Below are 12,682 nucleotides of genomic sequence, written 5' to 3'. Positions count from 1 at the left end.
AAGAGTTATGGAGTTGTCCACCAGCAACAGTGGGCGGGAGCCGACAGCTCTTCCTTTATATTACATGTTTTGTGGATATATTTAAAATCCTTCAGACCACTCAGCCAAGCCCTTCTGAAAACATATCAGCCAAACAATATCCCTATACCATAAATCCTAACTTAATAATCAGTAAATTGTGAGCCCTCAGACTCCTTTGCTAAACATAAATTCAAAGCGCATTTCAATAGTTTCAGTTCTGCATTGACAGCATTTATCTATTTTTTGTGTTTATGTTTTTGTTTGTTTTTGCTGTTGCTGGCATAATGTTGATTCAGTCTCCAAAGAATTTTCCACACTGCTTATTTGGACAAATTATAGTTATGGCTCTCTGATTTTTATTGCAACATAATATTTATATGCTTGTTAGAAAAACCACAATTTATACAAACATTGGATGTTCTCCAATGAGTGCACACTTGTTTTTTTTCCGTGCAGAGTTGCCCCTGTGCAGTTTACACACAGCATTATTAACTGCCTACCTCATGGCTAATCCAGACGCTTAAGACATGTAATTATTTGTACAGGGCACAAAAATGAAGAATTTGTGCAAAACAAAGTATTTAGTACTAAGGCAATCAAACTTCACAGACCTGATTGCAAAGGGGCTGAAAAGTGTATCAGACCAAATTTGTTTGTGCTCTATAAAGTTGCTGTGAGGTCAGTTTTGTTGATGTGATATGGATCTGAGTGTGTTGGCCTCACAGGCTTCAACCCACTAATGGCCATTTCCAGGCTGCAGCTTTATTTTTAATTAAAATTGGTAAGATTACGTGATCCTTTAATTGCAAAATCAATGTTGTTTTATTGCTGTACAAAAATACAATATAATTATAGGAAATGTCAAAACACTTTAATTTATTTTCATTCATTAATAATTTACAGTTTGTACTTTTGATTTGTTAACAGATGTGTATTTGGGGACGCAAACATGAAAATCAACCACAGAGATAGTTAATGTTGAACATTCACTGGTGGCATTTCTCAAGGTAAATATGTTGATGTCTGTTTTTCCCTGTTAATGAGTTGAGAAGTCATATTATCACAGAGCTCTCCTGCCGTGTTTACTGCACACTGTGAGCAGTGTTCATCAACTGGATTTTGGCCTCATGGAGTTTTGTTTCACAATTAGAGGCTTTAATTTTGAGGCAGCATTGCTCCTATCCACGTTTTTATACCTGGATGTAAGTGCATTTGATGTTTCTCGGAGATTTTATAGGACATAAACTGACAAAATACAATGACTATATGATAAAGTAAATCTCATATGCCCTTGAAATGTAAAGAGGGATATACGTGTCATAATATTGCCTCAGTTCGCGTACAGTGATCACACTATAATTCAGGTCAAATGTACCAGGCATACATTCAGGCATTATTCTGATGTTATAATGTTACTCAATTCGATCTCCTGAGTCTTACAGATCTCAGTTTATTGCAGAAGCCGGGCCAAAGGAGTAAATTGGCCTTCTACTACATAATATCCACAACAAAATACATAGTGTGAGAACAGTGAATCTCTTGGTGCTGTGACTAGCATTTTCCACTAACATTATCCTGGAAATGTACACATTCACAAGATTTACCCTGGGAGATGTATACATTTACTGGTAAATATATACCATTCCTCACATTTACCGTAATAGACACAGGTCAGGACACGGTGGGCATTCAGTATATGTGTGTGTGTGTGTTGCATTCGACTCAGGAGACCACAGTATGTATCCAGTGTTTCTCATCTCAAACTGCAGTTCTACCCACCATCACGTACCTCTCCGTCTCCCTGTCTCTACCCTCTTCTTCCTCCCGCTCCCTCCTCCCTCCTGCTGATGTATGGAATGTCTACTCTCATATGGAGTGTGTTTGTAAAAGTCACGGTAATCAAATTTCACTGATTCCTGGGGGATTAAACAAGGTGGCATTTGTGTGTGTGTGTGTGTGTGTGTGTGTGTGTGAGTGTGTGTTCTATCTCAATATTAGTGGCGTACGGAGTTGTGTATTGTAATGCAGCTGTGTCATTAGTCTAAGACCAGCTCAGCTGTAATATATCATCCATCATCTTGTACTCTAAGGAGGCAACTATATAAGGGATACTGATGCCGCATTTGCATACTGACAGTGCATATGTTTAAGTGTTTGAATGAACAGTGTAAAGCAGTCGGTGGGGAGATGATAAACACTTAAAATGGAAGGCAGAGCGTCTCACTTGTTTTTTGGTCAAGTGATAGAGATTGAGAATGGTGTTCATTCATGTCTTTGGGCGTTTGACGGGAAAGTTTTGCTAACAATATCGCTGTCTCCTCTGTGATACTTGAAACAAAACCACTCTGTCCCAAAAATGTGATTGTTATCCAGTGGAAGTGTTCACTCATACTCCAGCAAACGGGAAAAAACATGGCAACAGCAAGATTTCCCAGCCCAAAAATAGGTATTACCCAGTGTTAAGCCTAACTGCATGATTGCCTCTTGTTGGCAGCATATACGCTCTGGCAGTATGTTTGTATAGCTTGCCAGCTCGCAAATCTTAACATTGTCCAGCACATGACATCAGCATCTGCGTCTTAGCGAGGCTTTAAGCTCCAGTCTCTGTCTGCTCAGAGGTGTCATTGCATGTTGAACGAGAAAGTCACAGTCCATTACAGTTCATATGAGGTGGAAAGTTAGCAGGACAGCCCGGCAGGCAATGACTGATGTCTGTCTCCTCCTCAATCTCTAAAAGTGCATTAAATTAGAGCAATTATTAAATGGCAATTGCTAGAACTATATGCATTTAATGGAGGAAAACAACCAGATTGAAACAAACATAATGTCTCCCAGAGGTCATGATAGCTTCCGTAGACAACAACAAAACAATTGGAAATGGCTCATGTGAAAACAGTTGGTTATATTTCTCACCCCAACTGTTATTTATTTATATACATGTATCTTCCATTATATAGAAGTTTAAAGATAGCTAACATACTTTTGCGCCCACTGCATGACTCACAGTGCTTGAAGAGAGGGTGATGACTCTGGGCTCTACCTTGAACGGTGCATCATCACTGTAAATATACTGTAGCCTCAGTGAAGAGGAGCCCCTTTGGATCTATTGATAAACTATACCGTACACTATTAACTATTAATGGCATAGCATATGTTCATCAGATATTATCACTTACACGGCTCATGTATGTTGTTAGCTATGGATGAGCACAGCCTGTCCTTCATGCAGTGAGAGTCATGGGGGTATTTTAAGATGGATCGGTCTGGATCAAGCTGAATTCAAAATGTAACAAATCCATACTTTTTAACCACAAAATGCAATAAAGAAGTTCCAGACACAGCCCAAATTCTGCTGACTCCTGATTTGTGGTTAGGACTGTTCAAGTCAACAAGAAAATGAGTTAACCATTGCTGAGATTTCAGAAATAATGCATTTAGCCAAAAAAGAGAATAGCATCATTTTAATCAAGTGCAGCTGCAGTTAAAATGAATTCTGTGGGGAAGGGCTTACATTAGATTGTGCATATTTTTCTGTTGCATGTACTATTGTTTAATTGTCAGTAATCGATGGCAGCGGGCCAAGTAAAAGTGCACCGTTTTGTTGGCTTTTAAAAAATATTATTTCTGAGCAAGAGGTGGATTTTACTCATTCGCTCCTTGAAGCACAAGCTGGCAATCATCAGAATTGGGAATGCATTTGGGACTCCTTTATTAAACCATGTGAAAGGTATATCACATTTTGCAATACCCTGAAAGAGTGAGTACAAGGCCAAGAGTAACAGTCTATTCAGGTCTACAGCCCAGGGCTTCGTCCTAGGCAGAGACAGATCAAACAGTGGAAGCCAGTCACCAGAGCATGGTTGATAACCTTTAATGTTTACTTTTGCTTATGATTGTTTTTAACTCCACCTGCCCGTCTCCCAGTATGAAGCCTCCAGGTCTGATGTCGACGGAAAAGATAAACCTGAGATTGCAGACAATTTGTTCATCTTTAAATTGATGCTTGTCTTTGGCAGTTTGTTTTTGAGGCTTGAGGAGAGTTAAATATGCATGACTTCAACATGGGTGGCTCCAAGTTCTTTTTCCAAAACAACAAATAAATGACATGAAATCTTTATTTGGTGGAGAGAAAACAGAATTCTGAATTGATTTTTTTAGAGAGACGACTCCACGTTAGCTCCTGCAGTTAACTAGATTTGTTTGTTTCTTCTGAAAAGGAGCTACAGTGATATTTACTGAGACACACACACTCTGAACAGGTGCGTAACCTCGCACACAAACATACGCACACACACATATGCTCCCATCTTGAGTTGGTTGAGGAGGAGACAAACCTAAAGATCGCCACAGAGACCCATCTTTCAAATTTATTCATTAAACTCCCAAATGCTCCCCTTAACGAATGTAATTAGAATATGGTAATGAGAGAGGGCTGAACCAGGGAGTGTTGTAATACGCTTAGCAGCACAGAGGGAGAGAGGAAGAGAGAGAGAGACAGAGACAGAGAGGGAAAGAGAGTACGGGAGTTAAAGGAGAGAGAAATAGAGAGACTGACTGACAGGGTGCCAATTTATGTCTTGTTGTAAACAAGTATTTATGCCAATGAGAGGTGGCACATACTATTTCTTCCTCTCTCTCTCTCTCTCTCTCTCTCTCTCTCTCTCTCTCTCTCCCACTACATCTCTCCCTTCCTTTCTGTCTCTCTCTCTTTTTAGCATACCAAACCTCCTCAATAACAATAACATCAACAATAGCAGAGCAGAGACAAGCCTCGGAGGGCAGAATGACTCACAGTCAGATGAGGCATCAGGGGTTAACACAACCACTGGAGACTCCTTCATTGAGACCCCCCTCCACCACCCCCAACACCCTCTCCCTCACCCTCTCAGTGTCTTCTTCCCCCTCCCACTTCGCAAACACACATTCGTCATTAGAGATTTCAAATATTCGTGTGTGTGTGTGTGTGAGTGTGTGTGTCTGCACCCTCTCCCGGTTAACTTTGTGGGAGTTTTTGAGGACTCTGACAGGCTTTATCCAAGACACCCTAGCGCAACAGGGGTCCTGGCATTGTGTTTGACACCACACACCTGTTGCCGTCTTTGATGTGTTCTCCCCCCCGCTGAGAGAGAGGGGGCCGTCTCCTCAAATGCAAATACGAGGCAGGGGGAAGAGGACAGGTAAAGTGTGCAAGAGGGAGGAAGTCTTAGAAAAATATGATTGATGTTCCCTCAGTGGATTGGGGCTGACTCTTCCTAGCTCTCAGGTCCCTGCTAAAAAAGTTTGTGCTACTTTCCATACTGTGAGTGTGTGTATATATATGTGTGTGTGTGTGTGTGTGTGTGTATAGCCGCTCTCACTATTTGGGCTTCTGTACATTAGCAAAAGGGAGATGAGAGGGAAATGAGAAAGAAAAAGAAGGAAGTGGGTGAGCAGGAGGGAGGAGAGAGGGGGGAGAAAGTAAAGAGGTCAAATCAAAAGGAGAGGGAACGAGGGAGTGAAGGAGAGGGGAGAGTGACTATTTCATTATAAAGCCGTCACTCACATGGGCAGCAGCCACCACACAGACTCTTCTGAGACCAAGCCTCTCTGGGTCTGCGTGTGTATGTGTCTGCATACACTCATTGTTGCCTGTGCATCCATGCATTCGTTTAGACGCGGGAGGTATTTTTGTATCCACCTATGTCCGAGTGTGTGTGTGTGTGTATGTGTGTGTATCTGTGTGAAGGCTGTGAGAGTTGCAGCGTGACAGAGATGGATGTTACACACATGTCTCTCTCCCAACCAGGTGACAGGGGCGGGCCCCCTCTGAAGGTCAGACCTTGTCCTCCAATGATAGGCCAGCACTAAATGTGTGTGTGTGTGTGTGCGTGCACCATGTCCGTGCAGCGTGTGTCGCTTAGAGAGAAAGCCAGGACAAGTTTTGTTTTTATTTATTTATTTCCTCACACAAGCGACAAGCCTTGTGTATTAATAGACGGCCCATTTGTATGCGTGTGTGTACAAGTCTTTTATGTCCACGGACGTGCATGTGTGTGTTGCCCAGTGTGTGATGAGGTGTTTATATGATAAACACAAGGCAAGCTTGAGAGGAATTCTGATCAGGGGCTTTGCAACAGTTGTTATGGAAACAGCATTAAGCAGTTGTATTAGCCAGTGGAAGTAATATAAAGGCTGTTGAAAGTAACACACAGTGGGGAGCGAGGCAGTTTGGGAATATAATACAAACTACACATTATTGCTCTGGTTTACAATAGGCTTGATGACATTTTATTGTGTGGCTAGAACAGAACAAAATTATCCTTGTCGTAACTCGTTGTCAGCGTCTCTTTCTGGTGTGAGCTACACATTTTAATTAGCCAACTTAGAGGAACATGGTGCAAACAAGACATTAATGGTCTGGTTTTCAGCACAGACAGTATAATAAGTGGAGGGAGCTTCCGGGTCTGAAAACTGAAGCCAATGCCAAAATGCCTTAAACCTTTGGGAGATTCCACTGGTTGCCAAAAGAAGTCTGATTGTATGTAAGCGTATGACAAAATGAGCCTACTTCTTACTTAATTCATTATTTCAGTAAACAGTTTCCTAATCAGTTTATGGTCTCACTTGCTAGTTTCAAGTCTTCTTCAACGCAGCACGATGTTCATTTTGTGATTGACAAGTTGTTACCATGGTGTGTCCTCTGGCTCTCAGTCAGACCCAAACAGGATATCCTCCTCAGCTCCAGCCTCTCATCCTAGTGTGGTCACTTCTGGCTCCAAAACCAAGATGGGGACGGCCTTAAAGAAGTATTTCAACACTGGAAAGATTGCCCTTGCGTAAAACTGGGCTGACTATAAAGTAGAGAGACACAAATGTTTTTGAAATTTGTGACACATGACCAGAAAAAACAGAGAAAAGGGGCTGTGGTATTCCCTTATGCTCAAAAGGTAGAAAACCTACAACAACCAGAATACACTGCGTCACGCCAGGCCAGTAAACACTGCCAATGTTAGGTGACGTTCTGCATGTTGGAAGGTGCTTGGTTTTTGGCTACGATTCTACAAAACAATATGTTGTTACATCTTTACATCTATACAGTACACTAAAATATGAATTCCCATGAAGCCCTAGAATCTGCCAGATGACACGTTTTGAACAAAGTGGACTGCTCTGGGTGCAGGCAAAATGGAGAGAAGTCTAACATTGTTCATTTGCTTTTACTACCAAAATTGTAGTGATACAAAGTTCTTATTAAATGTCAACTCAAGGCGTCCACACACCAATGGGTGTCACAGTCACTCTGTCCACTTTTTATTATACAGTCTATATTCTACAACAAGGGTCACATTATTTACGTCAGCTTTCTCATTGCAACATAATCTTAAGTTTGGAGTCTTCACAAAAACAGCATTCACTCCATGACATTGGTGATTTTAGAGGTCACTCAGGACTGTTCAAACATTACAGGCTGGATTCTAAGAGATTTGCCCCCGTCACATTTCTGTCAACAACCGTGGTTAATGACATGCCCGCAGACACCTCTCAGTTCTAATGGATTATTGATTATTACTGTTCAAATCAGATTGTGTAGGTTTAGCATAAAATTGTCGTTGTTATGCTTAATCTACATGATGAGCCTTTGATGGAGGCATGTTTAAAAATAGGCCACGATCAATAAAATGTGGGTTGAACAAATGGCTGAGATAGTGCTCTAGATCAAAATAAAAATGACAGAGAAGCCTGTAGTCTGCGAGAAAAAAAAATAAAAACAGGAGGCAATTTTGGATAGAGTGTCTGTCAACGTCAGACACTGACAGGGTTGTTCTGGGGAAGAGAGAAGCCGTGGAGGTGCTCGGGAACAAATTACAGCATCAGCAGACCTCCCCTGGTAATGCTAATGCTGTTCTTTTCCTCATATATGTATACAAGACTTACTGCGCTCAAAGAAAAAGGCAGAAATGGATTCTGTAGTTGTAAAAGGACGCTTCAGTTCTCTACTATCCAACACCGCCAAAATAAACTGCTCAATGCCAAATGATTTCTGTGGTGAGAACCAGAGGCAGCCTTCATTTCAGGCTCTGCGAATGGATGTGACAGTTCCAGTTTACAGACAACTCTGTTTCCCCCAGATCTCTGTCGGGGTGATGCTCATCATTAGACTTCAAACGTGCACGCACACACGCACTCTCTCTCTCTCACACACGCGTGCGCACACACACACACACACACACACTAGCCTGTGGCTAGACCCTATAACGGAATCTCCCTGGGGAAAGCTCCTGGATAAGTCTGTTGCAGTGTAGGCGACCCCCCACCCTCCTCTCCTCCTCTCCCCTCCCTCCTCTGGAAATCTCCCTGAGGCCTGTGTGTGTATGTGAATGTGTGTGTGTGTGTGCATATGTATGCGTCTGTCTGTCTGCTTTTCTGTACATGCCACCAGTTTCTTGGAGGGAGATGGTCTCAGTGATGCGTGAGTGGGAGGCTGATTTCCCCAACTGCACCGCTCGCTCCAATCTAACTTCCCACTCATGCGCTCTGCTTTGTTAGATATTTCTTAAGTAACTCTCTCTTTCTCACATTCTCTCACACACAGACAGTCAGGAATAGGTGTGCGTGTGTCGGGAAACGTGTCTGCGTGTGTGTGTGTGTGTGTGCATTCAGCCGGGCCCGTTGTAATATATTATTACGTAGACTCACACAGACATGCAGAATGTCTGGGTTTCTAGAGTAGATCCCTGGAGAAAGATACTTGTCCCTGTCCCTGTGTCTGGCACGGCTAACACACGCACACACACACGCTCACACACACACTCACAGTATTCCTGAAGGGTCAGTGTGTCGCCAGGCATGCTCAAAGCGCTCCATCACTGGTTTCCACTGGGACAATAACTGTGACTTCCTGAGGATCGACCTTCACCATCTCACTTCTGTCACTCTTCACATGGGTGTGTGTGTGTCTGTCTGTGAGGGAGTGAGCAGCAGTGTGTGTCTGCAGTGAGAGTGTGTGTGTATATGTGTGTGTGGGTGTGTTTTAGAGTGTGTGTCAGGCTGCCGTTTCAGCTGACTCTTCTGTTTCTGGCTTTTTAATGGCTCTTATGGGGCAGGCCTTTAATTGCAAGTCTCTCTCCCTCCTCCTTAATCCTCCCATCCTTCTGTCTCTCCCAGCCCCTCGTCTCCTCTCTTCTTCTCCTCTCTCCTCCCGCCTCCCACTGGCTGACAGTCACTAGGGGAGCCCGAGTGCCTGGCTGGGGCTATGGAGGCCGTATAGGATATTGACTTGCTGCGGAGTGGTTTGGGAGGAGGAGAGGTGGCTGCCTGTCACAGCTAATGAATAGATGCATAAGTGAATGAGGCACTCCTTGTGTGTGTGTGTGTGTGTGTGTGTGTGTGTGTGTGTGTGTGTGTGTGTGTGTGTGTGTGTGTGTGTGTGTGTGAGCGTGTTTGTGCCTAGCTTTGGCTAAAAAGTTTTATGTGCCTCAGACAGACAGACATTAACGGTGGCCAGCTTGATAGTGAGAATTATTTAGGGGAATGATGACAGCTCCTCCCTCCCACATACACACACACACACACACACACACTCTCTCTCTCTCTCTCTCACACACACACACACACACACACACACACACAGACACAATTACACATATATGTAAACACACATACAAATGCAGGATGAGGCAGTGGGGGGTTGGGACATGACGATCGAATGGAGGATACTAAAAAAACAATCCAGTTAAGTGCCAGCACCCTCCAGCTGCTCTCTCTTTTCGTCTCTCCCTGCCTTTCTTCCCCTCTCCCTCTTTTGTCCCTCTATCCCGTCTGATCGGTGCGGAGCTGGAGTGCTCTCATGCCAAACTGGGACAAATACCTAAAAACGCACACATGCGCACACAGAAAGAGATAGAGAGGGAGAGGAGGTCTGGAGAGGAGGCTGTTGATCTGAAGGGGCAGATGAAGGAGTGCCTGAGTGTTGATGTCTTCTTCACTATTGCTTTGTGCCACATTTCAAACACTGATTGCCTTAAGAGGACAATTTACATTTCATAGTCGTTCACAACAAGTGGGTGAGATGGGAGTCAGAGATGGGGAGAGGGAGAGAAAGAGAGAGAGAGAATGATGTTTCAAGGAGGAAGCCAGGGGTGAGGGAGTTCACCCAGCAAAGGGAAAAGGCGGCTTTGCATGAGCAACTAAAAAGCAGGAGGTATAAACAAAAGTTTCTTTTGGTTGCGTCTGTGTGTATATGTGTGTGTGTGTGTGTGTGTGTGTGTGTGTGTGTGTGTGTGTGTGTGTGTGTGTGTGTGTGTGTGTGTGTGTGTGGACGTTTTGTTTTCCTGTGCTCTCGGTAGAATGCACCTGTATGATTTGAACTTTCTTTTTTTTCCTTATTGGATTCATGTGAGTGTGGAAGAAGAATAGAAATAGTGTGGAGTGGAGAGCTGAGGAGATGAAAAGAGAGCCGCAGGAATTAAGAATCAAGTTAGGAGCTGGCTTTATCTGACGGGAAACTGTGAAACTGCAAAGTACAAGAAAACTTTTCCTATCAGCGCACTCTCTCAGCTAGTGTATGGGTCTGCACCCCCAGTGTGTGTGTGTCTGTGTGTTTATGTGGCATGTGTGTGTGTATTTAGGAGATAGCTTTTCCTCCCCAGTGGAGGGAGACATCAGTGTGTCGGTGAGTGTGATTGGTTGTTGGCCCTTAGGGTCTGTACTCTATATCTGTCTCCTGACTGGCTGCTCTGTGACCAATCAGGCGCCCAGACCTCACCGTGGCAATCAGATAGTGACACACTCTCTGTGGGCATCGGCAGGTCATCTGGAAATACCTGTTATGTTTTATCTCCCTGTGACACACACACACGCGCACACACTCATGCGCGCACACTCAGATATAACCTTTCTGTCTTGTCTTTGTCTCTCTAGGAGATTGCTGCATATCTCATCACTTTTGAGAAACATGATGAGTGGCTGACGACATCGCCAAAAACCAGGTGAGGAGAGCGCAGACACACACACACACACACACACACACACACACACACACACAAACGTACAAGCACAGCATCACTCATTCATCCACGTTGGTTTAATCCCAATGACTGAGTGCCTGTGTTTGATTAAAACATTAGTGATGTACGTCGACTGTCTCCGAAGGGTCCTGCTGACGGCCTACTCTACATGTAGAGAACGCTCCAGAACATGGCCGGACTGTAAAGCACCTAGTCAGCTGGAAATGGAGTATTAATGAATGTAAATGTATTAGGATAAGTGATGTATAATTCAGACATAGGAGGGGAGGGGGAGTATGTGTATATAAGCTGGGGTGTGAACAGGGATTCACATGCCAGAACTGAATATTCATTGATCTGAATGAGCCATAGGTAGCTCTTTTCCTAGAGCAGGGAGAGGTTATAGTCAGGAAGGAAGATAGGAATGAGGGAAAGAGAAAACTGAAGAGAAAGGGCAACTTGAATTATTGATAAATTGACATTTACTTTAGTTAATACAGATGTAGGTTTGTTAAAAGAAAAAGACAGAAGAGAGTGAAAGACAAGAAAAGAAATAAAAAGTAAAGTAAGTGAAGAGGTCACCTCATGGCCCCATTTCTGATTACTGACACCGCTGAAAGCCCGAGGTGATGCCTCTGCGCTCCTATTGTGCGAGCTGAAGGACTCTTCTCAGGAGCAGCCTGAGGCCAGCAGCACAGTTTATGTTGTGGATGGATTTCTCATTGATTGGTTGTGCTGCCGTACAGCCTCAGCCTCCCAGCATCAGCAGCAGCGGCAGCAGCAGTCATATTGGTGTTATTGAGCAGCAGTTAGATATAATCCCATTTACACATGACACGAGGCACGATTAGAACAGATTACACCTAATCCCATCAGATGGAAAGGAGCTCAGCTAACGGAGCCAGTGACATTTATGTATGTGCGTGTGTGGCTGTGCGACTATGCGTGTGTGTGTTTATCCATATGTGCGCATGCGTTTGCACACTTGTGGGGGGTAATATTAAGATAACAATCAATGACCTTCAATTCTCCTCCTCAGTGAAATACCTCATCAGTTCAAAGTAATGACTATTACCTCCTCTCTCCATCTCCTCTCACTTTTCTCATCTACTCCTCCTCCTCTCCTCCCTTTACCGGACTCACTCACTCGCCCACTCCGTCTCTTTATCTTGCCGTCTCTTTTTTTTTTTCTCCTCTCCTCCCCTTGCCTTCTCTGTTTTCGCTCTGCTACACTGTGGAACGGTGGAAAAGCTTTTTATATCCCACACATCACAGCCCAGTTACAATCAATAGCATTTATGTCTGCTTGAATCGGAGGGTTTGCGAGGAACATGGGCATCGTCCACGTGAACGCACCTCCACGCACGCCTATGAACATGCACGTATTTCCCACCCACACACACATATACACACACACACACACTGGCACACATCTGATCTCATCCATCTTCTCCATAACATAATTAGAATCAGCAGCTCCGAGATGACTCACACTGCTCGAGACAGAGACTAAACTCGGCTTTGATCGGAGGGTGGGGGTCTCCACTCCGCTAAGAAACTGGCAGGCTCACCCCAAAACAGAACAGATTTAAGGTGTCAAAGAAAATCAGCTCAAAGTAAATTCAATTTCACTACACACAGTGTTCTGAGTAAATTGCAATCATCTCAGTCCATAT

The 12,682-nt window shown here is 43.7% G+C and overlaps 1 protein-coding gene across 6 annotated transcripts in view; it reads left to right on the top strand.

Moving 5' to 3' along the window:
• The window catches only part of LOC311255071 (calmodulin-binding transcription activator 1-like), a 54,127-nt gene that overhangs the window by 15,377 nt on the left and 26,068 nt on the right, over window positions 1-12,682 (top strand). For all 6 annotated transcript variants that reach the window (XM_084349244.1, XM_084349240.1, XM_084349239.1 and 3 more), the window contains exon 4: window positions 10,921-10,988. In XM_084349244.1, the coding sequence (XP_084205370.1) occupies window positions 10,921-10,988 (68 nt within the window). The remainder of the gene's footprint in view (window positions 1-10,920; window positions 10,989-12,682) is intronic.

Source organism: Pagrus pagrus (assembly GCF_965226575.1).
Source record: "Pagrus pagrus genome assembly, chromosome: 3".
NCBI classification, from domain to species: Eukaryota; Metazoa; Chordata; class Actinopteri; order Spariformes; family Sparidae; genus Pagrus; species Pagrus pagrus.
Note: the sequence above shows the minus strand (reverse complement) of the source record. Positions and strands in the feature narration are given on the sequence as shown.